The sequence below is a fragment of the Cucurbita pepo genome, chromosome 17 (genome assembly GCF_057944985.1).
Source record: "Cucurbita pepo subsp. pepo isolate OVF chromosome 17, ASM5794498v1, whole genome shotgun sequence".
NCBI lineage: Eukaryota > Viridiplantae > Streptophyta > Magnoliopsida > Cucurbitales > Cucurbitaceae > Cucurbita > Cucurbita pepo.
In genome coordinates, this window is record NC_141814.1 from 3430613 (window position 1) to 3457176 (window position 26564).

At 38.6% G+C, this 26564-nt stretch overlaps 4 protein-coding genes and 1 long non-coding RNA gene across 8 annotated transcripts; 3 read left to right on the plus strand and 2 right to left on the minus strand.

The window, feature by feature from the left end:
* The first annotated feature begins 26 nt into the window (after window positions 1-26).
* Window positions 27-7018, plus strand: LOC111779074 (ABC transporter B family member 19). Its single transcript, XM_023659132.2, has 9 exons — window positions 27-1412; window positions 1508-1562; window positions 1642-1817; window positions 1895-2059; window positions 2135-2430; window positions 2731-3047; window positions 3139-3362; window positions 4563-6467; window positions 6545-7018. Exons 1-9 carry the CDS (start codon window positions 543-545, stop codon window positions 6893-6895), a joined length of 4359 nt encoding a protein of 1452 aa, XP_023514900.2. The 5' UTR covers window positions 27-542; the 3' UTR covers window positions 6896-7018.
* A 180-nt stretch (window positions 7019-7198) lies between these two features.
* Window positions 7199-11951, minus strand: LOC111779076 (uncharacterized). Of its 4 annotated transcripts, none has more exons than XR_015413368.1 (6): window positions 11836-11951; window positions 11396-11546; window positions 8146-8308; window positions 7751-8029; window positions 7353-7674; window positions 7199-7241 (listed from the first exon to the last, which is right to left on the minus strand). It is a non-coding gene; the product is annotated as an uncharacterized LOC111779076 (long non-coding RNA). The 4 variants fall into 4 exon arrangements; XR_015413367.1 differs by having other exon boundaries at window positions 11822-11938; XR_015413370.1 differs by having other exon boundaries at window positions 11847-11936.
* On the plus strand, window positions 7639-10902 carry LOC111779075 (protein CORTICAL MICROTUBULE DISORDERING 1). The gene is made up of 3 exons (XM_023659133.2): window positions 7639-8439; window positions 9496-9587; window positions 9666-10902. Exons 1-3 carry the CDS (start codon window positions 7639-7641, stop codon window positions 10288-10290), a joined length of 1518 nt encoding a protein of 505 aa, XP_023514901.2. The 3' UTR covers window positions 10291-10902.
* A 1217-nt stretch (window positions 11952-13168) lies between the features above and the next one.
* On the plus strand, window positions 13169-17280 carry LOC111778281 (25.3 kDa vesicle transport protein SEC22-1). The gene is made up of 6 exons (XM_023658002.2): window positions 13169-13416; window positions 14260-14470; window positions 15004-15164; window positions 15285-15431; window positions 15731-15807; window positions 16879-17280. The coding sequence occupies exons 2-6, from the start codon at window positions 14283-14285 to the stop codon at window positions 16960-16962; spliced, it is 657 nt and encodes a 218-aa protein (XP_023513770.1). The 5' UTR covers window positions 13169-13416; window positions 14260-14282; the 3' UTR covers window positions 16963-17280.
* A 499-nt stretch (window positions 17281-17779) lies between these two features.
* On the minus strand, window positions 17780-26248 carry LOC111778279 (nuclear receptor coactivator). The gene is made up of 12 exons (XM_023658001.2): window positions 25629-26248; window positions 25161-25239; window positions 25013-25077; window positions 24837-24920; window positions 23880-23960; window positions 23007-23168; window positions 22818-22916; window positions 21353-22728; window positions 20981-21207; window positions 20748-20893; window positions 19780-19818; window positions 17780-19641 (listed from the first exon to the last, which is right to left on the minus strand). The coding sequence occupies exons 1-12, from the start codon at window positions 25782-25784 to the stop codon at window positions 18019-18021; spliced, it is 4137 nt and encodes a 1378-aa protein (XP_023513769.2). The 5' UTR covers window positions 25785-26248; the 3' UTR covers window positions 17780-18018.
* Between the last annotated feature and the right edge of the window lie 316 nt (window positions 26249-26564).

The following is a 26564-nucleotide window of genomic DNA, read 5'->3' on the forward strand; positions in this document are numbered from 1 at the left end:
ATACTCACTAGCGGAGTGGAGTCATATCTCCTTGGAAGAAGAAAGCTTTGATACCAAAATCAAGTAACAATGGCGATGAAACCAACCAACCAAAACCACACTTCCTGCACTCATTCACATATAAAGAATACCGCCATTTTCATTCTTCTTTACAACCTCAACCAAATGGCAATAACGACAACCCCACCACTTCTTCTTCTCAATCTGCCGGCCTGCAGCTTCCTTTGCATCCACATTTGGCCTTGGAATCTCAGTTCAAACGGATTAAGCTTCCGCACCTTTCAATCACTATTCGGTAATCTTCCTTGTAATATCCTCAACCCCAATTTTTTTATTCCGACCTCTCGTTTTCTGTTCTGTTCTTCTAGATTTACAGTTGTTGTTTCGTTCTACATTTCTTCGTGTTATTGGGATTCTCGCTTAATGGACAAATTCTTCCAAGTTTTTTGTACACAAGAACAAACCACATTTTGTTCAAATGTGTTTTTCCACCACTTTTGTAATCTCATCCTTTTGTTAGTTCTGAATCTCCATTCTCGGCCATGTCCGCCGCCTCCGGTCATCGGCACCACCATCCGACGCCCGCGAGTTCAACGGACGTCTCTATTTCTTTTTCCCCGATTGATTCCTCCATTATTTCAAGAAAATCCAATCCCAAAAGACGGCCTCTAATCCCTGCTCCAGCCACTCCCTTCGCCACTGACGATGATAAATCATGGCAAGGGGAAATCTCATGGCAGTTCAAACCAACTGGATGGCGAGATTCTCGCAATTTGGGCATAGCCTTAGGTCCCTGGGCCGCCTCCGTTGCGCCATCTTCATTTTCCAGTAGCAGAGTATTTCGCCGAACCGCTAATGATTACTATCTTTCTCCTTCTCGCCGTGTTCGCCGGAGATCTCCGAGTCCGTACAGCGACGGTTCCGGCTATGTTCCGGCCGGCAGAATGGAGTTACAGAGCTTTGTGGGAAGAGAAACAGAGAACTCGTTATTCATCGGAGAAAGTAACATTCCCGGTGAAACCAGTAAAATCAGCTCTTCTTCCGGCTGGAAAGATGAAAGTAAAGATCCCTTGGCTAACAAGGATGTTCGTAGCAAGAATTATCATGATGTTTCTGAACATGCTTATAGCTTTGAACGTAGTGGGATGTATTCTTCCTATACTGATGATAGTGTTTCGGATGATGGTGAGGATGAGGATGAAGTGGAGCCGGCTAAGGCAGTTGGGCTCTTTAGCTTGTTTAAGTATTCAACGAAGTTGGATTTGCTTCTTATAACTTTGGGCTGTTTGGGAGCTCTCATCAATGGCGGATCTCTTCCTTGGTATTCTTATCTTTTTGGTAATTTTGTCAACCAGATTGCTACAGAATCGTCTGAAGCTGACAAGAGCCAGATGATGAGAGATGTTGCAAGGGTATGAACCCAATAATTTACTCCTACTTCCCAATTTATGATTAGTTTGGAATGACTCTGGAAAATGTGTTCTACAACTTCTGCTTAAATTTGCAGATATGCCTGTTCATGACTGGATTAGCAGCAATAGTGGTGGTTGGAGCATATTTGGGTAAGAGGGAGACTCCTGTAAGATAGCATTTCATTAACTTTCCTGCGAACATAGGATCCTTAAGCTGTAATTTTGACAGAGATAACCTGTTGGAGATTGGTGGGGGATCGATCGGCTGAACGGATTAGAACAAAGTATCTACGAGCCATTCTACGACAGGATATCAGCTTTTTCGACATGAAGATTAGCACAGGTGATATCATGCATGGAATTTCCAGTGATGTAGCTCAAATCCAAGAAGTAATGGGGGAGAAGGTAATATACTGATATTGTTTATGCTAACTTTAATATCATATTCTGATTCTTTGAATGATATCTTTCTGTTATTGCAGATGGCTCACTTCATTCACCATATATTCACCTTCATATGTGGGTATGTAGTAGGTTTTCTAAGGTCATGGAAAGTTTCTTTGGTTGTCTTCTCAGTGACTCCACTTATGATGTTCTGTGGCATAGCTTACAAAGCCATTTATGTTGGCTTAACTTCAAAAGAAGAGGTAATTTGATATGACCTTTACGATCCATCCTTTATATGTTGTGTTCTTAAGCCTTTTTCCATTATTCCTTTGAAGGCTTCCTACAGGAAAGCTGGGGGAGTGGCAGAGCAAGCCATCAGTTCAATCCGAACTGTGTTTTCATTTGTTGCAGAAGATAACCTGGCTGCTAAGTATGCTGAGCTCTTGGAAAACTCTGTGCCGTTTGGGAAGAAGATTGGATTCTCAAAGGGTGCTGGAATGGGAGTTATCTATCTGGTCACTTACTCAACGTGGGCTTTGGCTTTCTGGTATGGAGCTATCTTGGTTGCCCGGAATGAGATCACTGGTGGCGATGCAATCGCTTGTTTCTTTGGCGTCAACGTCGGAGGAAGGTAAAGCAGCATTAGCCGGCCATGTCGTAGTTAATCTGTTTAAACTATATTTAGTCGGTGCTTTTAAGGTGTACTTTCTTCGTTCACTGTATTCTTTGTCTATTGGTATATACAGAAAGTCATCCATACAAAACCTTTAGCCAATATTCTTCCTGAAGTCATCAATATAAAACCGTTAATCAATATTCTTCCTTGCATGTATCTTCTCTCTCATGTTCTTTGTGTTTCATCTTTATCAAATGTGTATTGTTCTGCGATCTTTTATCTTTAACATGAACATGTTTTCTGATTGTGATACAGAGGATTGGCTCTGTCTCTGTCATATTTCGCTCAGTTTGCACAAGGAACAGTAGCAGCAGGCAGAGTTTTCACAATCATAGACAGAGTTCCTGAGATAGATTCTTACAGCCCATTGGGAAGAACACTCCCAAATGTTCGTGGAAGGATAGAGTTCAAGGGCGTCAGCTTTGCATACCCATCTCGTCCAGACTCCCTGATTCTGAATTCATTCAATCTGGTGTTCCCATCTTCAAAGACACTCGCTCTTGTTGGTGCCAGTGGCGGTGGTAAGTCCACTGTCTTTGCTCTCATAGAGAGGTTCTACGACCCCATTGAAGGTACGTATTTATGAAGCCAAGCTTGTGTCTCAAATCTGTTTGTGAGCTTAAAGAAGGGAAATTAGAATAGAGTTCATGGGATTTGGTGCAGGGACGATTAGTTTGGATGGGTGTGATATAAGGACACTGCAAATCAAGTGGCTGAGAGATCAGATTGGGATGGTGGGTCAAGAACCCATCCTTTTTGCCACAAGTATTATTGAGAACGTTATGATGGGGAAGGAGAATGCTACTGAAAAAGAGGCCATTTGGGCTTGTGTTGCTGCAAATGCTGATACCTTCATCTCTGGTCTTCCACATGGCTACGACACCCAGGTTCATTTACCTAACTTCTGCTTTGCTCAAAATGAGCTGCACATCTTTTTGGAAAAACTTTATTTATTTATATATATATCTATATATATAGGTAATTGTTTTCATCTCATATTTTTTGTTTTTCTTTTCTCCAAAAACAGAAATGGTTTTTTTCCCAAAATGATTCACTTTAGTTTTAAATGCTAGGGAGAGGTTTACACCTTTATAAAGAATAATTTGTTTCCCTCTCTAGTCGGCGTGGGATCTCACAATTCACCGTTTGGAGTCAGAGAGATTTCCACACTTTTATAAAAAATGTTTTGTTTCCCTCTCCAACTTATGTGCAATGTGGGATCTCACAATCTATGGCTTGAGGCCAGCGTCCTCACTACCCGCCGCCATGTGTTTAGTGACACAATCGCGCTTTCGAAGGCAGCGGACTAGCGATTGTGCGGCACTCACTTTCCAGCGACAAGTGAGCTTAAGCCAATTTGTTCTTGCGTCGCCTACGGCCAAGCGACGTACGATCGAGCCTCTAGCCTCGGTTTTAAAAGAAGGTTTTAGAAAACGAGGAGAGAGAGAGATTTTAGAAAGAGAGATTTTGGAAAGAGACGTTATATAAGCAAGCAAGATAAAGATAACAACGGCTTAGCATATATAACCTTGGGTAGGGAGAAGTTGACAACTAGTCATATCCCTCTACAGTACATTCTGAGCCATTTTAAGTCTGGCAGGCCTAGACATGATATTTTTGAGGCGTCATACGCCCTAGAATTACAAAAGGAAAAACAGTAGAATGAAAAGACATGACAAGGGTTGGCTTGTCATGGGCATGCGGCCATGGGCAACATGCCCTGGACGAGCATGACCGTGACATCTAGCTCAGATACCATTTGTAACAACACAAGTCCACCTCTAGCTTGTTATCTTTGGGCTTTCTCTTTCGTGCTTCCCTTCAAGGTTTTAAACCGCGTCTGCTAAGCTTCGTTCCCCTCCAACCAACGTGAAATCTCTTAATTTCTTTATTTTATCTTTTCACGAAACATTAGAATTCTTAGTCAAATTTTAAAATAAAAAAAAATATTGAAAAACTTATTTCGTAGTTTTATAAAATTAATATGAATTTTTAAAACTATGAAGTTTTGAGTCTAAACTTTGTATTTTCTTTTCTTCAACTCATTTGGTTTCAGTCTGTCTCAAGTAACATGGGGTTCTGGGCAGGTTGGAGACAGGGGAACTCTGCTTTCCGGCGGTCAAAAACAGCGAATAGCATTGGCACGAGCAATGATCAAAGACCCCAAAATTCTTCTCTTAGACGAACCAACAAGCGCATTAGACCCAGAATCCGAGTCTATAGTTCAAAAGGCCATCGATCAACTTTCTTTAGGCCGAACAACAATTGTTATCGCTCACAGGCTTGCAACTGTCAGAAACTCCCACGCCCTTGCTGTCATTGAACATGGCTCCGTCGTCGAAATTGGTACCCACCATCAGCTTGTGGAACGACAAGGCGCTTATTACAACCTTGTCAAGCTCGCATCCGAAGCAGTTCGAGAAACTTCTCTCAACCAAAATGATGCTCAGAAATTCACCGATCTTTCATTGAGTGATATCTCGAAGTCAGAGTATGTGGTTGAGCTTTCAAAGTCGGAGTACTTCAAATCTTCTGTAGAGGTGGATCAAGAGGGGAAGAAAGAGGAGAAGCGAAGAAATGTTAGGACTTTAGAAATATTGAAACTACAAAAGCCAGAGCTTCCGATGCTACTATTGGGATGTCTCATGGGTTTGAATGCAGGAGCCATTTTGTCGATTTTTCCTTTCATTCTCGGAGAGGCCCTTCAAGTTTATTTCGATAGTGAAACTTCATCAAACATGAAAACGAAAATTGGGCATTTGTGTATAGTGCTGGTTGGGTTGGGGATTGGCTCCATTCTGTTCATGACAGGGCAGCAAGGCTTTTGTGGTTGGGCTGGAACTAAGCTCACAGTGAGAGTGAGAGATCATTTGTTTAGATCAATACTGAAACAAGAGCCTGGTTGGTTTGATTTCCCTGAGAATTCCACTGGAGTTCTTATTTCTAGGCTATCGATTGACTGCATCAATTTTCGTTCGTTTCTCGGCGATCGAATCTCGGTCTTGTTGATGGGATTGAGTGCAGCTGCAGTTGGCCTTGGTATCTCATTTTGGCTTGAATGGAGATTGACCCTGTTGGCTGCTGCTCTAACTCCTTTCACTCTTGGTGCCAGTTACATAAGCTTGATTATCAATATTGGACCAAAACTTGATGAAAATGCTTATGCCAAAGCTAGCAATATTGCTTCAGGTGCAGTGTCAAACATAAGAACAGTGACGACATTTTCGGCGCAAGAACAGCTGGTTAAAGCCTTTAATCGATCGTTATCCGTGCCGAAAAAGAAGTCGGTTAAAAGGTCGCAAATTTTAGGCTTCACATTTGGCTTCTCTCAAGGTGCCATGTATGGGGCTTATACTCTTACTCTCTGGTTTGCTGCACGCCTCGTCCAACAAGGCAAAACAAGTTTTGGTGATGTGTATAAGATTTTCCTCATTCTTGTTTTGAGCTCCTTTTCTGTTGGACAGCTTGCGGGTTTAGCACCAGATACTTCCATGGCAGAGACTGCAATTCCAGCTGTGTTGGATGTCATCAATCGAACGCCATTAATAGGTGACGAGAAAGGAAAAAGTAAGAAGGAACGGTTGACAAATTTTGACGTCGAATTTAAAATGGTGACATTTGCATACCCTTCTAGGCCTGAGGTGATTGTGCTAAGGGACTTCTGCTTAAAGGTTAAAGGATGCAGCACAGTAGCTTTGGTGGGTGAGAGTGGCTCGGGAAAATCGACGGTTATATGGCTAACTCAACGATTTTACGATCCAATTCGGGGGAAGGTGCTGATGGGAGGTGTGGATTTGAGGGAGATCAACGTGAAATGGTTGAGGAGGCAAACAGCTTTGGTTGGTCAAGAGCCTGCACTGTTTGCTGGAAGCATAAGAGACAACATTGCATTTGCCAATCCAAATGCCTCATGGTCTGAGATTGAAGAGGCTGCTAGAGATGCTTACATTCACAAGTTCATCACTGGCCTCCCTCAAGGATATGAAACACAGGTGAAAAAACTCATGTATAGATTATAAAACATTACTGAATTTGCTCAATGACCTCTTTGTGGTTTCTGTGATCATAGGTTGGTGAGAGCGGGGTTCAACTCTCGGGAGGCCAGAAACAACGGATAGCGATAGCGAGGGCGATTCTAAAGGATGCAAGTGTGTTGTTGCTGGATGAGGCAAGCAGTGCACTGGACCTGGAATCCGAAAAACATGTCCAAGATGCACTTAGGAAGGTGTCAAAGCAAGCTACTACAATCATAGTCGCACATCGACTTTCAACTATCCAAGACGCTGATATGATTGCAGTCGTTAGAAACGGGTCCGTCGTCGAGCATGGCAGCCACGACACCCTAATGGCCAAGGCTCATTTCGACGGTGTGTATGCAAACATGGTTCATGCTGAATCTGAAGCCACTACATTTTCTTAGCCTAATTTCTCAGCTTTGTATTTACTCAAATTGAGTTCATATCAACGAACCAACATTGTTTTCGATCTGATAAAGATGTAAATTTAAAACTGAAGGAGAAAGAACAGGAGGATTCTTCTATTACTTTACATGGTTTTCAGGCCAAAAAAAAGGACACTAAACTTGTCCATTTTTTGAGCTATGAATTATTATCTACTCTTTATGATGCTTGCTTAAGTGGGAACATTTCAAAAGAAATCTGGCCTCCATTCACAATACTTCAAGCTTCAGAGACAAGGATTTCATGCCCATAAAGACAATAGCTTCACCAGAAAGCACAAAAATGTCAATCATGCATTCATTTACCCTACAAAAAATAGATTCAAAAGTAGGGTTTAGCAGCCATTGTTCGTTAAAGACAAATTGTTCTAACTTTGATTACATAACCACTAGAAAAGTGACATCTCAATGGCTTTACCTTTTTGACAAGGCCTGCTTTCCCACCATTCAAATGGGTAACACAATGAACAAGATACCTATGTAAAATGACCATATTACCCCCAACTGAAACCACCATCTAACCCTGCTACATAGTGGCAGATATGACATTTCACCACAGGAAATGGGCCACATCCATTACTTTGCTTTTAAGCCAAGGGAAGCTGGTGGTGGTTACCTGCTCATGTCGGACTTACCCCATCTATTTAGGCGCTTAGATGAGGTGAAAGTTATAGTTTCATAGTCAAAAGTGAGCAAGTTCAAGAATGGCATCTCTTATACCAGGAGTATTACTTAAACTTCTGCAGAGTATGAACTCAAATGTGAAGGTCAGAGGAGAATATCGATCAGTGCTATTACAAGTAATCAGCATTGTACCTGCTTTGAGTGGCTCAGAACTGTGGCCCAATCAAGGCTTCTTTCTAAAAGTTTCAGATTCTTCACATTCAACTTACGTTTCATTGTCCAAGCAAGATAATGAGTTGATCTTGAACAACAACTTACAGCTTGGCCAATTCTTCTATGTTGATAAAATGGAAGCTGGAACTCCTGTTCCTGTTCTTGTTGGGATCCGACCGGTTCCTGGACGACAACCTTTCGTTGGAACTCCGAAGGATCTTATGCAAATGCTAGAGCCATCAAAGAGTCCAATGCAGGCTAATCAGAAAGCAAAAAGTGGAGCTAAATCAAAGTCGATATCAGAAACAAAAAATGATGGAATGAGACATAAAATCGTCATCAAAGAGGAAAAGGCGAATGTTTCGTCACGATACATGCAGGGCGTGTTGTCGTTGAATACTAGAAGTGGTAGATTTGATTCAAATGGTGGTGGAAGGAGGCATGAAAGTGAGGATGGTGAAGCAGGTAAGGATTGTTCAAAGACAGAAGCGCTTCAGTTCAGTGTCAAGGAGGCTTCCGCAAAATCTAAAAGCATCCCTGCAAAAGGCACTTCAAATAAGCAGGAAAATATGAATGTGAACTGTTTACCTAAGAGAAAAGATCAAGTTCATTCATCAGAGACAGTTTCATGGGCCTCCTTGCCTACTAGTCTTTTAAAGACTGGAAAAGTATGCATTCCCTTAGCTCATTCCTTTTGTTTTCTCTTTCTGTGTTATTAGCTTTTTCGATTCTTCATTTTGGATTTAACCATTGGTTTATTGGTTTAGGGCTTGAGTGATCTCCAGAGTAACAACTCAAGCCCACCGCTAGTAGATATTGTCCTCTTTCGACTTTCCCTTTTGGGTTTTCCCTCAAGGTTTTAAAACGTGTCTACTAGAGAGAGATTTCCACACTCTTATAAGGAAATCTCACAATTCACCCTCCTTGGGAGCCTAGTGTCACAATCGTCATTTTCTTGGTAGCAGATTTGGCAATTGTGCAGCACTCACTCCCAGCACTGAGTGAGTCAAGCCAACTTAGGATCACATCGCCTATGGCTGGGCAACGTATGCTCAAGCCTCTAGCCCTGATTTGAGAAGAAGGTTTTTAGAAAGTGGGGGCAAAGAGATTTTGAAAGAGAGTTTGAAAGAGAGTTTGAAAGCAAGATTGAAAGAGATTGAAAACGATGTTGTGTCATATAAGCAAAAGGCAACAACAACAGCTTAAATAACATATAACTTTTCGGGTAGGGAGAATTTGACAACTAGTCGTATCTTCCTATAGTACATTTGAGGCGTTTCAGGTCTGGTAGGCCTAGACGTGATTTCGCCGAACTGTCATACAAAATCAGGTGGTGGAGTTGACAACTAGTCACACCCCCTATAGTACATTCTAGGGCATTTCATGTCTACTAGACATGATTTTGCCAAAACGTCATACACTTGGGAAAAACAAGAAGGAAATTAGACATCAAGAAAGCAGTAAAGAAAAGCGATAAAGTGATACAAGGCAAGGGTCTCGGCATGCCACTGGCATGAGCAATGCGCCTTGGACAAGCATGACCGTGCCCATGACACCTAGCGTCCTCGCTAGCACTTCATTCCACTCTCTAACCGATGTGGGATCTTCCAGTTACGGAGGGTCCAAGTACCTCAAATTACATAGATTATCTTATAGTTCCACTATCTTTACATTTCAATACATTTGGGTTCTATCAGATACATGTGAACTTTTACTTTTTGAAGGGCATGCTTAGGATGAAAAATATAGCTTCCATGGTAGCAATAGAAGCTCAAAAAGAGGCAACTGCTGCAGCATCTATGGTCAAGTGTCTCAGGTATATTTTTGGGGTATAAACATTAAAATAATCCACAGCTTCATACACATTGAACTTATTCCCATCATTTGTTTTCAGTGTGTTTGCTGATCTGTGCTCATCAGCCTCACCCGAGAATCCCCAACTCCCTCTCGCCAAGTTCTTCACACTTCAGGAGTTAATCTCCCAAACAAATTCCAAAGATTCAGCTAAGGACAAGTCACTTCATTTGACTGCAAACTCATCTCTGCCAGAAGCAGATAAATCTACAAAGATTACATCTTTATTTCAGTCAAAGAGTGCTTCATCAAAGCCAGCAAAGGCAGCTATTGAACTAAAAGAAAGTGAAAAACAAGAATGGGCTAAAGGAGATGGTGCAAAGGAGATCAAATTACTACGAGAGGTCTTAATAAAGGAATCAACATCATGGTTTTTGAATTTCTTGGAGGAAGCTTTGAATGTTGGGTTTCATATACAAAACCAGGACAGCAAAGGCTGGAACAATGCAAGGCGACAAACGGTGGCGGACAACCATATTGCTGTTGCATTATCACAGCTCAAGCAAGTCAATGAATGGTTGGAAAAGTTAAAAGGAAACTTGAGTTCAACAGATAGTGGCTTAAGGGAGACCATTGAGAGATTAAAGCAGGAAGTTTATTGTTGTTTGCTTGTACATGCCAAGTCTGCTGCATCAGCTCTTGAGAGCAGACCCGACCATCGTTGATCTAGAACAACAAATCTGAACTTTGTAAATTTTATGATAACGTAAATTATGCATTTGAAGTGACTTAATCACCTAATTTCGAGAGTTAGATCGTTCTTATCGTCGATTGGGCCGACGGATTAATCGATAATGTATTTGAAACTATTTGTTTATGTCAACTGCACTCCCTATCCTCCACAGTTCAATACATTCTAACTCAACATGCAGATAAATGATACATCAATATCTTGCTGCATACTTAATCATATCAGAAGTGTTCAAAGTTTAAACAATATAGACAATGGTGTGAGGTGTGAGTCATGTTGAGTCATGTTAGGAATCACGGACCATCGAGAATGGTATGATATTGTCCACTTTGAGCATAAATTCGCATGACTTTGTTTTTGGTTTCCTCAAAAGATCTCATACCAATGGAGATGTATTCCTTACTTATAGACCCATGATCATCTCCTTAATTAGCAATGTAGGACTCTCTCCCAACAATTCTCAACTATCCTCCTCTTGAACAAAGTACACTATAGAGCCTCTCCTGAGGCCTATGGAGCCCTTAAACAGCCTCCCTTAATCGAGGATCAACTCTTTTTCTGGAGCTCTCGAATAAAGTAGACCCTTTGTTCGACACTTGAGTTACTTTTGATTACACCTTCGAGGCTCACAACTTCTTTGTTCGACATTTGTGGATTCTATTGACATTGCTAACTTAAGGGTATACCTCTGATACATTGTTAGGAATCACAGACCCTCTACAATGGTATGCTATTGTCCACTTTAAACATAAGTTCTCATGACTTTACTTTTGGTTTCCTCAAAAAGCCTCATAGGAGATATATTCCTTACTTATATAAACTCATGATCATCCCCTTAATTAGTCAATGTGGGGCTCCCTCCCAACAATCCTCAACAAGTCAGTCATCCGTTAACCAATCACGTACCCGATGAACAAAATGTAGTACCATACCTCAATTCAAAATGCAGTACCATACCTCAATTCCTATCTTCTAGAGAAGCAATGATTTTCAGCACGCTATATTAAGGTGAAATATACACTAAGCTAAACACCAGCTCAAGTATTCAAGTTGAAACAAAGAAAAAGAAACAAAGTTACCCTTTCTTGCTGGGTGTACCCTGCCTCTCCCACATGGCTCGCTCTTCCTACCTCCAACTGTGCCTGTTGAATAAGGCTACTTCACATTGGCCTCCTCCAGTTCAAGTCACTTGCGCATTTTAACAAACAGCTTGTAAGCATACAAAAGGAACTGCAAGAACACACACATTTAAACAGCAATGTCAGTGAGCAAACAATTGGGCACCCATAAAAATGAGTACATAATATTGCATGCTAATTTAAATCAGCCAACAAAAAGCTTTCTTGATGAGAATGGCAAGCATATTATGGGTAGGCGAGTGGATGATCTTGTTTTGTTCATCAAATAATTGAAAACCCATGAGTGGATCTAGCTGCCAAAATGATGGATGGGGAAGAAAAGAAAAGCAAGAGAGAGCTTCAATTGAAGGTAGATATGAGCTTTACCAAATGCCACCAACCTGCGACTGACCTATCTGAAATAGCCCACACTTATTTGGAAAGGACTACCCATCATTATGAACAGATTTTGAACCCAACTTTTTTAAGGCTGATCGTTTTCAAAATGGCTTTGGTCAAAATTTTGTGAACAAAAATCTGCTGACCCCACATAATTTTTTTAATTTTCTTTTTAAAAAAGAGATTCAATTAAATTAAAAAAAAAAAAAATAAGGTAAAGATCGGGTTGGACTGAGTTGTAACTTTATTTTCCAGTTGATTCAGATAAAAAAAAATCAATCCACGAGCCCAATCAAATTTTTTATTTTATAAAATTTTAACCCAACCCAAACGAAATATATATATATATATATATATATATATATATATATAATATATATAACTGTTAAAATGAGAAGTGAGATTGAAAGTTCGACCTTTATTAATATTCACAAATTACAACTAAAACTAAGTACTAATAAAATATACTACTAACCAAATCCTGAAAATAAGATAAAATATACTACTAACCAAATCCTGAAAATAAGATAAAATATATCAAATATACGGCTAGTAACCAAATCTTGAAAATGAGATATATTACAGACAAATTTCTAAAAACAACAGAAAAAATTTAACTGATTACATCTGTATAAAATATAATTCATACCTAACTTTATATCTTAAATCAAATTTCTTAATAATAATCCAACAAAATTTTTATGATTTGAATGGAATAATTCGAGTTAAATCGAATTTTTTGAAAGTATGAATATACCTAATTTATATCTTTTCTATTTTCTTATTTATAAGATAATGTTTTTAAAAATAAATGAATATTTAAACTCGTATCTTATCTTAACTGCTAAGTTATACTTTATTTCATTCTAAATCATAATTTATAAACGAAGTTTATTCTAAAATAGTTATTTTAATGTTTTATAAACTTCATTTGAAAAAATTACGAGAAAATCTTATTTTGTTTTTTTATATTAGAGATTTAAATTCTCCCCCAAGAAATAAATCAAAATTTAAAAATTTTAAGTTTTAATTTTAGTTTAGTATCAAAAGTTATATTTAAAAAGTTTTTAAAATTTTCATAAATTTTTTTAAAAAATTTAAAAATTATATTATATATTAAATACGTTATTAAAGTATATTAAAGGTGATAAAAGCCAATCTAATTTAACTAATTAAAACGTATACTGGGAGTGGTCTAAAAGAAAATAATAATAATAATAATAATAATAATAATAATAATAATAAATAAATAAATAAATAAAAGAAAGGATCAATTTTAACCATTTTTAGCCTTAAAATGTCCTAAAAACTCATCTGTAAATTCTTGAGTTTTTTTTTTTTTTTTTGAAGCAGTTTTTGCATATTTGACTTGTGGCGAGCGCAACGACGCCATTTTAGGAAACTTGATCCGATTCTGAGCTGCACACGCCGCAGACAGTAGTAATTCAATTTCGGTTTTCCATCGAATTCCTGTCCTTTTACGAACCCTACCTTCGCCTGTTTTCGTCATCTTTCTGCTCAGATTCATCCATCGTCATCACGGTTCCTCGGATCTTTGAAATCAAAACAGAACCTCCCGCCTGGTAAAGTCGCTAAATTCGTTGTTTTCTCTCTGTTTATTTGCTCTTTTTTGGTTGTTTTCTCGTGGGAATTTGCCATTTGTGGGTTCTAAATTCCCGACGATCTATCGAAGATTGATTGATCAGTTTATCTCAGATAGGATTTCTATTGTAATCTGTAGGGAATGTTTGATTCCTTTGTTTTGGAATGCGCTATTGAATGATTGTTGGGATTTGATTTGATTTCTTTTCCAATTGTACTAAGAAAAGAAATGGGTAATTTCTTCGTGATCGGGTATGCTTGATGTGAAATGTTTATCTCTAACCAAATTAGAGTGTTAACGACGAGATCTCGTCGCTGTTCTCTTGCGTTCGTTTATTGTTATCTCTGTACATTGATGGGGTTGCATTGTGGATTCGAAGAGTTATAGTACCAGCAGAGTAATGGAATTTGTGAATTATGCTTGAGAAAATGGGCATTGATTGAAAATGGGGATAACTTCTTCTTCGAATATTCTGGTAATGGTACTATATAAAGTTTATAAGGAGTTATACTTAACTTGTAGTCAATGTGGGTTCAACTAACAATATTTAGACCTTGAAAAACACGAAAATGAAGAAGATGGATTTGTAAATAAAGCCATTTTCAACCTTGCATTTACACGTTCAAGGAATTACGGGACAATTTATGTCTCGAAAACTACTTTTTTTTTCGCCGGTTACTAATTTCCCCCCTTGATTAGACCTTGTCATCATTGTTATATGCTTGATCCTTAGTTGAGTTATCTACATGGAAACACTCCAATCATACTCAGTCATATTCTGTAAGATACCGTGGCTGACATAGTGCGATGATTTTGTCCTTAGTTGGGAGACATATCAAACTAAAGATGGTGAAGCTTACAATGGTTGCTCGTGTTACTGATGGTCTTCCTCTAGCAGAGGGACTGGACGATGGCCGTGATATGCACGATGCAGAATTCTACAAGCAGCAAGTGAAGGCTCTGTTTAAAAACTTATCAAGAGGTCAAAATGATGCTTCAAGAATGTCTATCGAGACAGGCCCATATGTTTTTCAGTATCCATATGTTATTGGCTTTTCACATTTAAATTATAGTATTCATTGGCCGGCTAGTTTGTTGTGTTTTGAACTTTTCTATCTGCATGTCCATGATGTCATAGTGTATTTGTTACTAAATAAATCAGGAAGTAGCATTGCTAGTTTACCCCTTACTCATTACACCCATTCTGATTTATTGTGGCTTATGACGGGCTAAATTGGAGATAAGATTATGCCCATTTCTATGTGTATCTTGCTGTAAAAAGGAAATAAAAATGTTAGTTAAACTGTCCCTGGAGCAAGCTATTGGTATCTTGTCAATTTGTTGGTAGCTTATTGAATTTTTTTTTTTTAGACAAATGAGTTTGATGTTGAATATGAAAACTTATTTAAGTTTACCACTTCTCGAGTTCAATGTGGAGAGGAATCGACAAAGAAATGTGTTTTATAAGTCTTTGTGAACTATGGGTTCTCGCTCTAAAGTGTCTAGAAGATTGTTAGCTCAGATATGCTCTTGATAGACTTCATTTTACCTTAACCTTAGTTTTTAGCTATATAATTGAAGGAAGGGTCTGTTATTTGACAATGTGTGATCGTGCTTACCCAAAGAAACTTGCCTTTCAATACCTTGAAGACCTGAAGAATGAATTTGAACGTGTCAATGGGGCTCAAATTGAAACCGCTGCTAGGCCTTATGCATTCATTAAATTTGGTACGCATTACTTGGCTTTATACAAATAACTCGTATGGACTTTAAACCTGAACTTTATTTTACTTTCCTTTTGCTTTATTTGAATTCTTGTTTCTCACCTCCTCCTTTTGTGTTCAACAGATACATTCATACAGAAGACCAAGAAATTGTACCAGGATACACGTACTCAGCGTAATATTGCAAAGTTGAACGATGAACTTTATGAAGTCCACCAAATAATGACTCGCAATGTTCAGGAAGTTCTTGGTGTTGGTGAAAAATTAGACCGTAAGATGTTTCCTTTTCCTTCTCTTCTTATGTTATTCAATTGTGGTTATGCATTATTATTATATGCTTGATCATTACAAGCTATAATATCTGTTAGTGTGAGTAGTTCAACTATCATTACAAGTTAAATAATATCGTTACCAGTTTCTTTGTTAATTGAAATGGTTAGCACGAATTAGATTAATTTATATTGGTAGAGATAAATATCCTTATGGCCTTCTTGAAGGGGTTTGCAGAATCAAAATTCGGCAGTGTTAAAGATGATAATTTTCTAATTTTATACTATTTAAAATTTGCAGAGGTCAGTCAAATGTCAAGTAGGTTGACATCAGAATCCCGCATATATGCTGACAAGGCTAGAGATTTAAACCGGCAGGTCAGTGTCATACTATTGCTCGACGTGTGCTAAAATTCTGTCGAAATTGAATGTTTGCCTTAAGCACGTGAACTTCGAACAAAAATAATCTTTTAGTAATTCTGTTGATACATGTATCAGTTTTAGAATGTAAGAAACAGAGAATACCATTGAACCTAAGCCAGAGGGCAACGGAATCCCATGCCTAGGAGGTCGGAACAAAATTCCCTCCAATCTAAACTAATCAAAAAACTGTTTTAGTTACGAAAAGTCCTTGCGTGAGGCACTCCAAGTGGTAGCTATCTGCTGTAGATTTAGCCAAAAATCATAAAGTCTTCAACATTCATCATTAAAAATCCCATTGTTTCTTAACCAAATAGACCAGAAACTACTACAATACCCTAGCTTTGCAATTTAGCCACCATCATGAAAGAAACTCTTTGAGCCAGTCTACAATATCATCTTGGAAACACTAGTTGAGCCCAAAAATCTTTAAAGGGACAGTCGCTCTTTACCACAAACTCATAATGAATGAACATTAGGTTGTTAGTCTCTACATCCCTTATGCAGTTAGGAAAAATCTGAGGGAGATACAGAGCAAGAGGTTTCATATTTGAATTCTAAAGAGTGTTTGACACCTCAAATCAAATGTGAAACTTAAACTTGTCGGCAAACTGGCCCTTCTAATCAGTCTTTCAAGTCTTTGAAGATTCAAATCTCTCTATCACGTTGAATGTCTAATCTTATAGGATGAAGCTCGATGGATGGCATTGTATGGAGTCTATTCCATGTAGACTGCCATTTTTAACTATGTCTCTGGGGGCCTTATAAGATATTTTCTTTTATCATTTTGGAACATCAAATGATTCTCGAATTTCACACATCACGAGCATTAGGACTGTAATCCAAAACTGTGCATGATTTGTTGCTAACCGAACTCATAAACTTTGTCGGTCTCTCTTAGGATGCTTTCTTTTATGTCGTGTCTATGTAAAAGTTTGTCGAAGACCTCATTTTCAAGTGAACTTGTGTTTTCTTTAGTTGACAATCCTAATGCTCAACTTCTCGTTTCTTAAAAATTTGGAAACCCAGGCATTAATCCGAAAGTGGGCACCTGTTGCTATTGTGTTTGGAGTTGTATTCCTGCTATTCTGGTTCAAATCAAAGATCTGGTGATTCAGTTGCTGTTCCAGATAAATCTTTAACTCATTTTCAGGCTTCTGTTGCTTTTAGCTGTGGCTCAATCGGTTTGAATATCAGAGACTTGAAACTGGGCTTGAGGTGACTTCTAGATCTACTCATAATAATGATGGCTAAGATGGGATCGGAAAAATAGTGTTTTTTGTTACCTCCAAGAGGGTGCGGTGCCGTATGTACAAGTTTAAGATAGCAGATTAAGTAGAGAAAACATGTTTATTATTCACATCTTCCTCTCAATATACAATTTTTGTTCGTTATACATTTTATAAGAATAACACCATTATATTTATTGTATTAGTCTATCTTTCCTCGGCTTAATTCATGTTGAAACCTCGAGATTTACATCTTTCAGATTTTCAGATGTACTTGCAGAGCTTCATTCTACCTTTGGCAATCAGAATGACTCGGAATGATAAGTGTACGGAGATGAACGGTCAACTTGAGTATCTCTCAACTAGTTAAGACATTTTTTGACAAAGAGATTAGAGGGAAAAATGTACGGAATGATCTTGTATCTCTCCGTCTGTCATTGTTTACACGAGTTGGGGATTAGAGTAATGCAAAGTTTGTGATATTGGAGACATTTGGTTCCGTTCAATTTTTTTTGCTGTATTCTTCTTAGATTAACGTTGAGGGTTTAACCTTCCTAACAGAAAATGTAGCAAAAGAAAGTCATCATCTTCTAAAGTAGTGAGATGATCCAAACGCGTCAATGAGCGTTTAGAGTAAGCTCGTATTGTATGATAGAATAAAAAATGGCTTTGGAAGGAGTCTTTAAGTACTAGTGATCGTGTGTTCTTATATGTCGTTTGTTTTACTGCAAACTTCATAAAATTCTCAGCTAAAGAACCGCTAGGCTATAATAGAGTTCTTCAGACCATCCGACAACTTCTCTCTTGGAAATTCTGCATGTTCCCTGTACATAACTTAAATCTAACCTCACAAACCTACACACAGGTAGAAACTCTCATACATATCAATGACCTGAATGATTATTAAACTACAAAGAGGAAATTCAAAGCACATCATAGTTCATGAATTATTTACAGAGTTACTCTTGTTAACACCTTGCATCTCCATGGGAGAATTTGAAATACTACCGACCGAACCGAGGGTTTGTGAACTCAACTGTGGGCTTGCAGGGCAAACCTCGGGATTGCCAGCACTCAGACCATGGATTGTCCCTGAGCTCATTTGCTGTGGGCTCATTGGAGTTCTCTGATTCATTGGTTGAGGGCTCATTGGAGTTCTCTGATTCATTGGTTGAGGACTCATTGGAGTTCTCTGATTCATTGGTTGCGGGCTAGTTGATTGCTGCTGTTGTTGTTGCTGGGTTTGTTGGTTAAGTTGTTGGACTCCCATCGAAGGTGAACCCACCTGCTGTGGTGAAACAACAGCCTGAAGTGGTGATGTTGTTTCGGGATGCTGTTGTAGCTGTTGAGGTTGTTGTAGCTGCTGTTGTTGAGGTTGTTGTAGCTGCTGTTGTTGAGGTTGTTGCTGCTGCAGTTGCATTTGCTGTTGCTGTTGCTGTTGCATTTGCTGCTGCTGTTGCTGTTGCTGTTGCTGTTGCATTTGCTGTTGTAGTTGCTGCTGCTGCTGCTGGTTCATGTATGCATTTATTCCTGGCATCAACTTTGGAGGACCCATTGGTACTACTGCTCGTTGCATTGGGGTCATGCCAGCACGGTTCAGAGCTTGTCCAAGCATCGAAAGGCCAGCTGAGCTTGGATGCATTTGTCTTGCTCCTGGGATTCCAGTTATTGTTGATTGAGAGGCAGCACCAAGCATGCCTCGGTTCTGCGCCAGCCGAAATTTATAAGCCGCTTGTGCCTGGGCTGATGCCATTGCCGTTCCTGGTCGAAATTGCTGACTGAGAGTGTTGTTAAAACTAGATGCCTGGGTTAAGTTCATCGGATTTTGACCTGTATTGCCCATGGCAGGAATAGAACCCATGGATGCTTGGAGTCCAGTTCCTCCGATTCCTCTGGTAGTTCCTACACCCATTGAACTGCCAAGGTTTCCAAGCCCCACCATGTTATTGTTCATGTTACCCATACCAACAGCTCCCATTATCATTTTCCTCTGCATTTGTGATTGCTGCTGCTGCAATAGGTGAAGCGGAATGGACGACTTGTTCACCATGTTATTACCCAATTGAACGTTAGAATTCTGGCCAATGGCGTTCAAATGCGAAAGCTGGTTTGTCCCAAGCATCATTGATCTCTGGAACTGTTGATGCTGTGGTTGCATAAGGTTTTGCTGATTCTGCTGCTGTGATGGCTGCGGCTGTGGCTGTTGCTGCTGCATCGAAGTTTGGGCGTCGACCTGTTGCGGTCTTGTGGGCAATGAAACCCCTGCCAAAATCCCTTGAGACTGTATGGCCGCCTGAGAGTTTCCAGGAGGCAACATCCTTGTGTTTCCTAGAATATTATGGGAGGAGTTGAGCAGAGAGGCATTACCACCACCACCACCACTTGGCCTTGGAATTTCATTGGATGTTTGACTCGGAAAAGCTTCTCCATAATGCTGCATTTCCGCAGCTGGATTAATATGAGGATGAACACCAGCATTTGATTGACCGATCGGGGATGGGTTTGTCCGGGTCGGCCTAACTTGAATATTATCTTCCATAAGATCATACCCTTCATGAACCATCTGCAAAATTACACCATCATCTAGAAACTTCAGGCATGTTTGGTAGCTAAATCATTTTAAAAAGGATTAAAATCTTAACCAAATTTAAATGATTAAGAGCAGTCTTGCAATTTAATGAGAGGAAAATTTAGATCATACCAATGTACATAATTGCTCAGCAAGCAAATCCGCCGAAAGCTGTATCATAAAACATACATATACTGGTGTCAGAACTGGAAAATGATACAGAACATGTTGAGCAAATGAGTAATCATTAAGAATTAAAACTACACAATTACATGAAACCAAGTACTAAACCATTACCAACAAGGCCTTCATTCAATAAACTCAAGCTACATTAATGACCAGATTATAACTGTGCCTTTAGAATATTTTGTCCCATCTTTCCTCCCTGTATTGCTTTCAGATGCTAATAACACTGCCCAAAACTAAAGGGGAGATCTAAATGGCATTGTCATACAGACACAGCATTCACAACATTTCTAACTTGTAATCATTTGATAACGGAACTCTATTTGAACAAAATCGAAGATACGTTACACACAACTCCTCTTGTTTCTTTTCTTTCTTCTTCATCTTCTTTTTAAAGTTTTGATGGAACCAAAGTACATAAGAGAAGGTTCATACAAAACAAACAGGCACTAAGCACTAAAGGAAGCAAATAGTTCAAGGAGGGATCTTACAGACCATATATTTGCAAGCCTAGTATAGAAAGCTAGCTTTTATAAGAAGCCAAAGCCCTCCCTAGACTTGGAATCAATAATACTTGCAGATCATATGTACCGTAGTTGAGCATTTAATCCTAATATTAAAAAAGATCCATGTACTCTGTTGGGTCACATGTTCAGAGGGGTATAGACTGAAAATTCTGGGATGTGGTGGTTTTTGTGGCCTCCTTTTGAAGCACTTTTTGTATTATTTTTGGAGAAGGGTATAAGTAAAAACTCGGTAACACATTAGTATATTACTATACGGAAACTTCGAAAAATTGTTGGACAGCAGAACATGATAGATTGGCCAATAATCTCAATCAATCAACAAATGCATATGAAACAGTTGAATTTAACTCTAAGAACAAAATGGCTTGTAATCATAATAGAACATACAGTATTGGGCAATGTTGGAAGACGATCCTCAATAGCGAGAAATCTGCTATCATCTATATCCTCATAGGTAATGGCTACGGTTCCATCACTGGGCTTTTCCGACAGGATTACCCTACTTCGTAACCTAGTAACATATGGGGCCATTCCTGCAGAAGAAGCACACAAAGAGGTTTCAAATGGAATGAAGAGTTAAACAAAAGGCCAACTATCCAAAAACTCGCGAAGTTACACACCTTGAGGCATACGGTCTTGCAACATAAAAGTTAACACCCTTCTTTTGCAGGCATTTAAGCTGCCGCCAATTAGGGACTTTGACATCTTCCTTGGACAAGCGTCATCTTTTACGTCATCAACAATTGATGAGTTTGCCAGATGAGTAGCAAGATTGTGAGTTGGGTAAGTATTTGACTTTCTGACAGAATATTCACTGGCCTTACTCTTTTTATGGTTAAGCTGATGCCTGTAATAGGTTTTGGTTAAACAAAAAAAATGAGCATTAAAGGCCTGTACATCCTAAGAGAAGCCTGACATTGCTTGAAAATGGAAAATGCAACACAATGACTTTAATTCATGACAAATAAAGAGGATAGATGCCCAAACCTTACCTTGCAGCCACCATTTCAATCTTTGAGAATCTTTCAATCATGGTTTGATCAACAAAAGGTGGGGTTCCAACTGAAGGACTGTTTGCATTCAGGGGAACACTCATATTACTAACACTAGCAGGAGATCCAACTCCACTGATTACTGGATTTTTGGGGAGGGAATTTGATCTCCGCTTTGAGGCTTGATGTTGTCTTTGCATTGAATCATTAGCACTGGAAGAAAAGGATGGAGTTCCACCAACATGAGAAACGGGATTAATGGCAGACTTCTCCTTTTGTGCTGATACCAGTGCAATATTTCCAGGCACTCCATAGTGGGAACCACCAGAGCCACCAGAGAATTCCCCTGATTTTGACAACGATGGTTGAGGCACAGCTCCTGCTGACACACGAGGACTTTGAGCTGATTTTCTTTTTGATAGTTGGTCCTCCTTTCTTGCTTCCTTCTCATTATGCTGGCCAAAATTATTCCAAGGAGGCTGAGAGAGATTAGACCTCACGAATGCTTGCTGCACAGGTCTTTGCTGAAACCGTGGATGCTGAGGATCTAGATGGTTCTCTGTTTCCATCATCTGCATATCAGTTTTGCTTCGACTGAGGTCAGATCCATCAATCTTTTCTGAGTCGAACTGCTCTTCCTTGGCTCCATATTGCATAACTGATTGTCCTGTAGCGAATGGTAATTGCATAGAATCCTGATTCAGGACGCCTTCAAACATCTGCGGTGAAAATTTTTGAACTCCTTGGTTTGAGTACTGAATACCTCTCGCTATTGCTTGCTGTTGCAACATATTCTTCCAAATCATGTCAGACCCCTGGGGGCCTTCCGTAGACGCCAATTGGTGCTGTTGAATTCCATCGATGCCCATAAGAGATGGTCTAGGTCTCTTGTTAAAACTGGACAAGGGTGACATTTGCCCATCATGAGTTTCCCTCTTTCCAAGAAGAGAGACGTTAGTGTTCAAATTGTCCGCATACGAGATCATTTCTTGCCCAGTAGGGGAAACGCCAGATGGATTAAGAACTGACCCAGCTACTTGCTCAAGTATACCTCTTGGGGTTCCACTGCCCATAGAATACCTAGATTGAGATACAGATACTGTAGGTTGTGCTGGAAGAGAAGCATCTGAAGTAAAGTTCTTTGGTCTTGATGCTAACATCTCATTTAAACTCGTATTTTGACCAACTACATTATCATGGACATGAGTAGATATCATATTTCCAGAAGCGGCTCCAGAATCTCCCAGTCTGGTATTAAAATTTTCGGGTATTCTGTCTATACAAATTTTCTTCCCAAACTTAGTATTGGATGTGATAGATACTTCTGAAAGCTGTCGCAATCGCTTCCTCCGCACACTGTTCAGAGAAAAGTTGAGCTGCAGACAGTAACAATAACCGTTAAACATATATAAAAGAGAAGGAAATCTTATTTTCAGAAAACATGACCATTTGAAATTTACATCACCTTCATAGGAGCTGGGCTGTTACAGAGCCTATCGAACTTAGGAGCAGGGTTAAGATTAAGTTGCGGTTGCAATGCCTTCAGAATCCGAGACTCCACTTCCTTGCGTACCAAAAACAGATAAAAAATTTATCACGTCCTCAAAATGTTACCAAAATTATTGATTATAGGTTATTAACCAATCATACATACCATCAGATCACCATAGGTCCATGAATTATCTGAAATTAATGGAATATCTTTTACCACATTTTCCAAGGACATCTTTAGATGTATCTTATTGACAATAGGCAATCCATCAGTGGATTGAGCACCAGGCCCTTGATCAGGAGGACCTCCACGAAAATCTCGCACCTACAGCAACGTAATCATGACCATTTTTTTTTTTATGGAAAACAAATAATTTGCCCAATTCCAAAAATCTAAACTGGAAAAAGCAACAATAAAACCAAATATAAATATGTTTGAAACTAAATTAAGAATCTGAAATTCAACATCATCTATACAAGATACATGATCATGAATTAACATTAAAAGGATCAGAACAATATGCCCAAAATTTAGTATTCTCCAGCCACATAAGAAAACAGTTGAGCACTTAAGCTTCAAAACAATCTCAAACACAATGAAAGTATTGGCATTTATTTCACTAATGCTAATCTATATTCCTCATTTCTTATCCCCCCCCAAAAAAAATACATATATCTCTAAACTGATACACACAGTGTTTTGGCTTGTTATGCTAGGAAAGGGATGAAAGCAAAACCCAACAACCACAACCGACATTGCTCATTTATATCAATCTATGATTCTATTCCTGATCCTCCCCATCCAATAAAATGTAGATAGTTTTTTAAGAATTAAGCCAAAGGGAAACAATTGTCAAAGGCAGAAATCACATTGTGAACCCTCCATGGACTCTTAAATATACAACATATGAACACATGCATATTTCTTAGTTTTCTAATTCACAAATTCCATAGAATTTTCTTTTACATTCTGTAAATCTTCCTAACCATTATTTTAGGCTTCCTGAAGGTAAATTCATAATTTAAATAAACTCACCTCACAAACAATTGTGCCATCAACATACTTGCAAGGTATATCATCAAGAATATCTCCAGGCAATCGGCCACATTCAATAGCCTTGAAGCACATAAAATAAAGAAAAATTAATAAAAGGAAAAACCTCTCATGATGAAAAGAATGGCAGGAGACAAATCATATTTATTATACTGGATATTCATAGACAACAAAAGAAAATGCCAGTTGGGTACAATTCAGAGCGATAAAAGGTACATTTTGACAACCATAGAGACTACCAGGCTCATAACTAATAAAGATCGAAGTCAAAGAATTTGGAAGATAGATAAAATGGGAGCAGTGTCATGTAAAGTCCATGCTCAAGACCTTGCTTGAAAATAAAATTTCACCACACTAGCTAGCTAGATTTGAGTAGGAACAAAAATACCACAAGGAACTTCAATTCATCCTTCGAACTTACTGGAGAAAAAAATGTTAATTCAAGAATTGAAAAAGGGAAAAACTATAGGTAAGAAATATTCTCAATGCCAATTTCTTAACAACCATAGAAAAATAAACTTTGCTTCAAGAAGACAGCCTATTCTGAATTTTGATATCCAAATGATCCCAAAAGAGAGAGAATTCTAAGATTGGGACCTCACTAATTTCCAATATGAAGGCCATCAATTGCAAAATAATGCAAAAAATCCCAAGATATGATTTGTTTTGTATTTTATGAAAAGAAAAAATAAATTTTGTATTAATAACAAAAGAGAAAATACCAGAAAGGAGGAACAAAGAGTTCCTCAAACCTACTAATTACATAGAAGCCAGCAAGTCATCCAATTTTAAATAATCTAAAACTAAATAAATTGATGAATTAATAAAAACCCATCAACTACAGTCTAGTAAACCAGTCAATATTTACAAGATCATAAAGAATTGTCTAACTAAGAAGACCTATGTGGAGGGAGATGAGAGAAAGCAGACGACACTTACAGAAAACAAGTTTTCAGATTTTCTGTCATAAGGAAGTAACAACTTTGAATTGTCTTGTAATGTACTCGGGTGCGTCGGCTCAATCTGAAAATCACAATCACAAAGCTAAGCATTAGTTTCGATGTCCTTCGCTTCCTAGTTACAACTCAAACGAAGTAATGCAATGTTCAACAGACCTCTGATGGTTTTCCAATAGAATATCCATCTTGAAAGAGGTTTAATGTGAAGGAAACTCCATTCTCTGAAAGAACAATACTAATTTTTAAAGGAGAAATCAAGAAACCAAAAAATAATGAGATAGTTCCTAAAGTCAATAGAAATTACCTGGAGTTGGACGACCCAAAGAAGACTCAGATAACCCAATCAACCCTTTTACATCCCCACTTCTTTCAGTTTCACCACCCTGTTACATAAAGAATTAAGTGTATTATAATACCAAGTAAACAGAATTAACATCATTGACTTGTACAAACTCAATGGAATCTTTTGCTGATTTCGAATTGTTGGGCAAGTACAACTTTCAAGCTTGAAAGTAGATGAAGAACAATAACAAACCATCCACTACATCATCATTATTAAGTTTAGAATTTCAATATAGTATTTGAACATTCAAAACATTTTCAATTTAGCACTAATACTTTCAAATGATCCATCCTGGCTCGGAGACTAAGAGTATGTAACCAGCATACATCTTTTGATTTACTTACAAAGACACCAAATTAAAATCCGTCGTAACAACAAACAAATAAACTGAAATCAGATTTCCACAAAGAACCAAGAAATAGAACGTACCTTAAGTTTTCGAGCTACAGAAGATTCGTTCTGCGATAGAGACCTCAACCCATCCTTAGAGTCATCATCACCAAGGGCAGTACAGCCAGATTGGGTAGTACAAGGCTTTGAACGAAACCTTTTACCCTTTTGCGAGATTTTGAAGGAAACGCCCATTTTTCCCCAGATGCGATTTAATTGCGATAATTCACAATCTTGCAACGCTAACAGTGCGGTTGCGAGATCGAGGAAAAAGGAAGATTTGGGGAAGAAGAAGAGAAACTCGAAGTTCCCACTTTCAGAGGAAAATCAAATCGAAATAACGTCCTTCTCATTCGACATTCTCTCTTACCAAGCTCTCGTACTCGCCAGTAGAAAGGAGGGAAGAAACTGCAAGCTGTGAATTCATGGAAATTAAGCGCGCGAATTCGGCTACACGATCTGGAAAATATTTCCAGGGCAACGGGAATTTCATCGCCACTCCTCTCCTCTCTACTTGTCAATTGTGGCGCGTTTCTTCAATCAGAAGCCTCATTGGGAAACATCAAACCTCTTCGAACGGAAGTAGAATGAAATGGTTCTTCACCAATTTTTTCCCCTTTTCAACTCCACGTTCGATCTTTCTGTAGCTCAACACGATTCGATTGGCTACAAGTTTATAATCTATTCAACTCCAACCTCTTCAATTTTTAATTTCAACTTATTAAAATTTTTACAATATTTATAAATTAATTCTTCACAAAATTTAAATCCCTATGTTCTTACTTGATATGGCTTCACATTCAATGTGAGATATTTTTGAAAGGATACTAAAAAGGATTATAGTTATATCGATAGTCGGAACTAGCAGTTTACGTTCGAGATAGGCTATGCTCAGACGTGTATTTGTCCGTTGGTAGTTCATTGGCCTTTTAACCTATGACCGCACATCACGAAATTGATGAGCATTTATTAGCG

What these genes read in the sequence shown, in the direction of transcription:
- LOC111779074 (XM_023659132.2), top strand. Translation starts at nt 543, where the DNA reads ATGTCCGCCGCCTCCGGTCATCGGCACCACCATCCGACGCCCGCGAGT. An exon ending in GGCGTCAACGTCGGAGGAAG is followed by an intron (nt 2,431 to 2,730) that starts GTAAAGCAGCAT and finishes ATTGTGATACAG; the next exon opens with AGGATTGGCTCTGTCTCTGT. An exon ending in GTTCTACGACCCCATTGAAG is followed by an intron (nt 3,048 to 3,138) that starts GTACGTATTTAT and finishes GATTTGGTGCAG; the next exon opens with GGACGATTAGTTTGGATGGG.
- LOC111779075 (XM_023659133.2), top strand. Translation starts at nt 7,639, where the DNA reads ATGGCATCTCTTATACCAGGAGTATTACTTAAACTTCTGCAGAGTATG. An exon ending in GTCTTTTAAAGACTGGAAAA is followed by an intron (nt 8,440 to 9,495) that starts GTATGCATTCCC and finishes TACTTTTTGAAG; the next exon opens with GGCATGCTTAGGATGAAAAA. An exon ending in TCTATGGTCAAGTGTCTCAG is followed by an intron (nt 9,588 to 9,665) that starts GTATATTTTTGG and finishes ATTTGTTTTCAG; the next exon opens with TGTGTTTGCTGATCTGTGCT.
- LOC111778281 (XM_023658002.2), top strand. Translation starts at nt 14,283, where the DNA reads ATGGTGAAGCTTACAATGGTTGCTCGTGTTACTGATGGTCTTCCTCTA. An exon ending in ACAGGCCCATATGTTTTTCA is followed by an intron (nt 14,471 to 15,003) that starts GTATCCATATGT and finishes CTTAGTTTTTAG; the next exon opens with CTATATAATTGAAGGAAGGG. An exon ending in TTATGCATTCATTAAATTTG is followed by an intron (nt 15,165 to 15,284) that starts GTACGCATTACT and finishes TGTGTTCAACAG; the next exon opens with ATACATTCATACAGAAGACC.
- LOC111778279 (XM_023658001.2), bottom strand. Translation starts at nt 25,784, where the DNA reads ATGGGCGTTTCCTTCAAAATCTCGCAAAAGGGTAAAAGGTTTCGTTCA. An exon ending in TTTGGGTCGTCCAACTCCAG is followed by an intron (nt 25,078 to 25,160) that starts GTAATTTCTATT and finishes TTGTTCTTTCAG; the next exon opens with AGAATGGAGTTTCCTTCACA. An exon ending in AATCTGAAAACTTGTTTTCT is followed by an intron (nt 23,961 to 24,836) that starts GTAAGTGTCGTC and finishes ATGTGCTTCAAG; the next exon opens with GCTATTGAATGTGGCCGATT.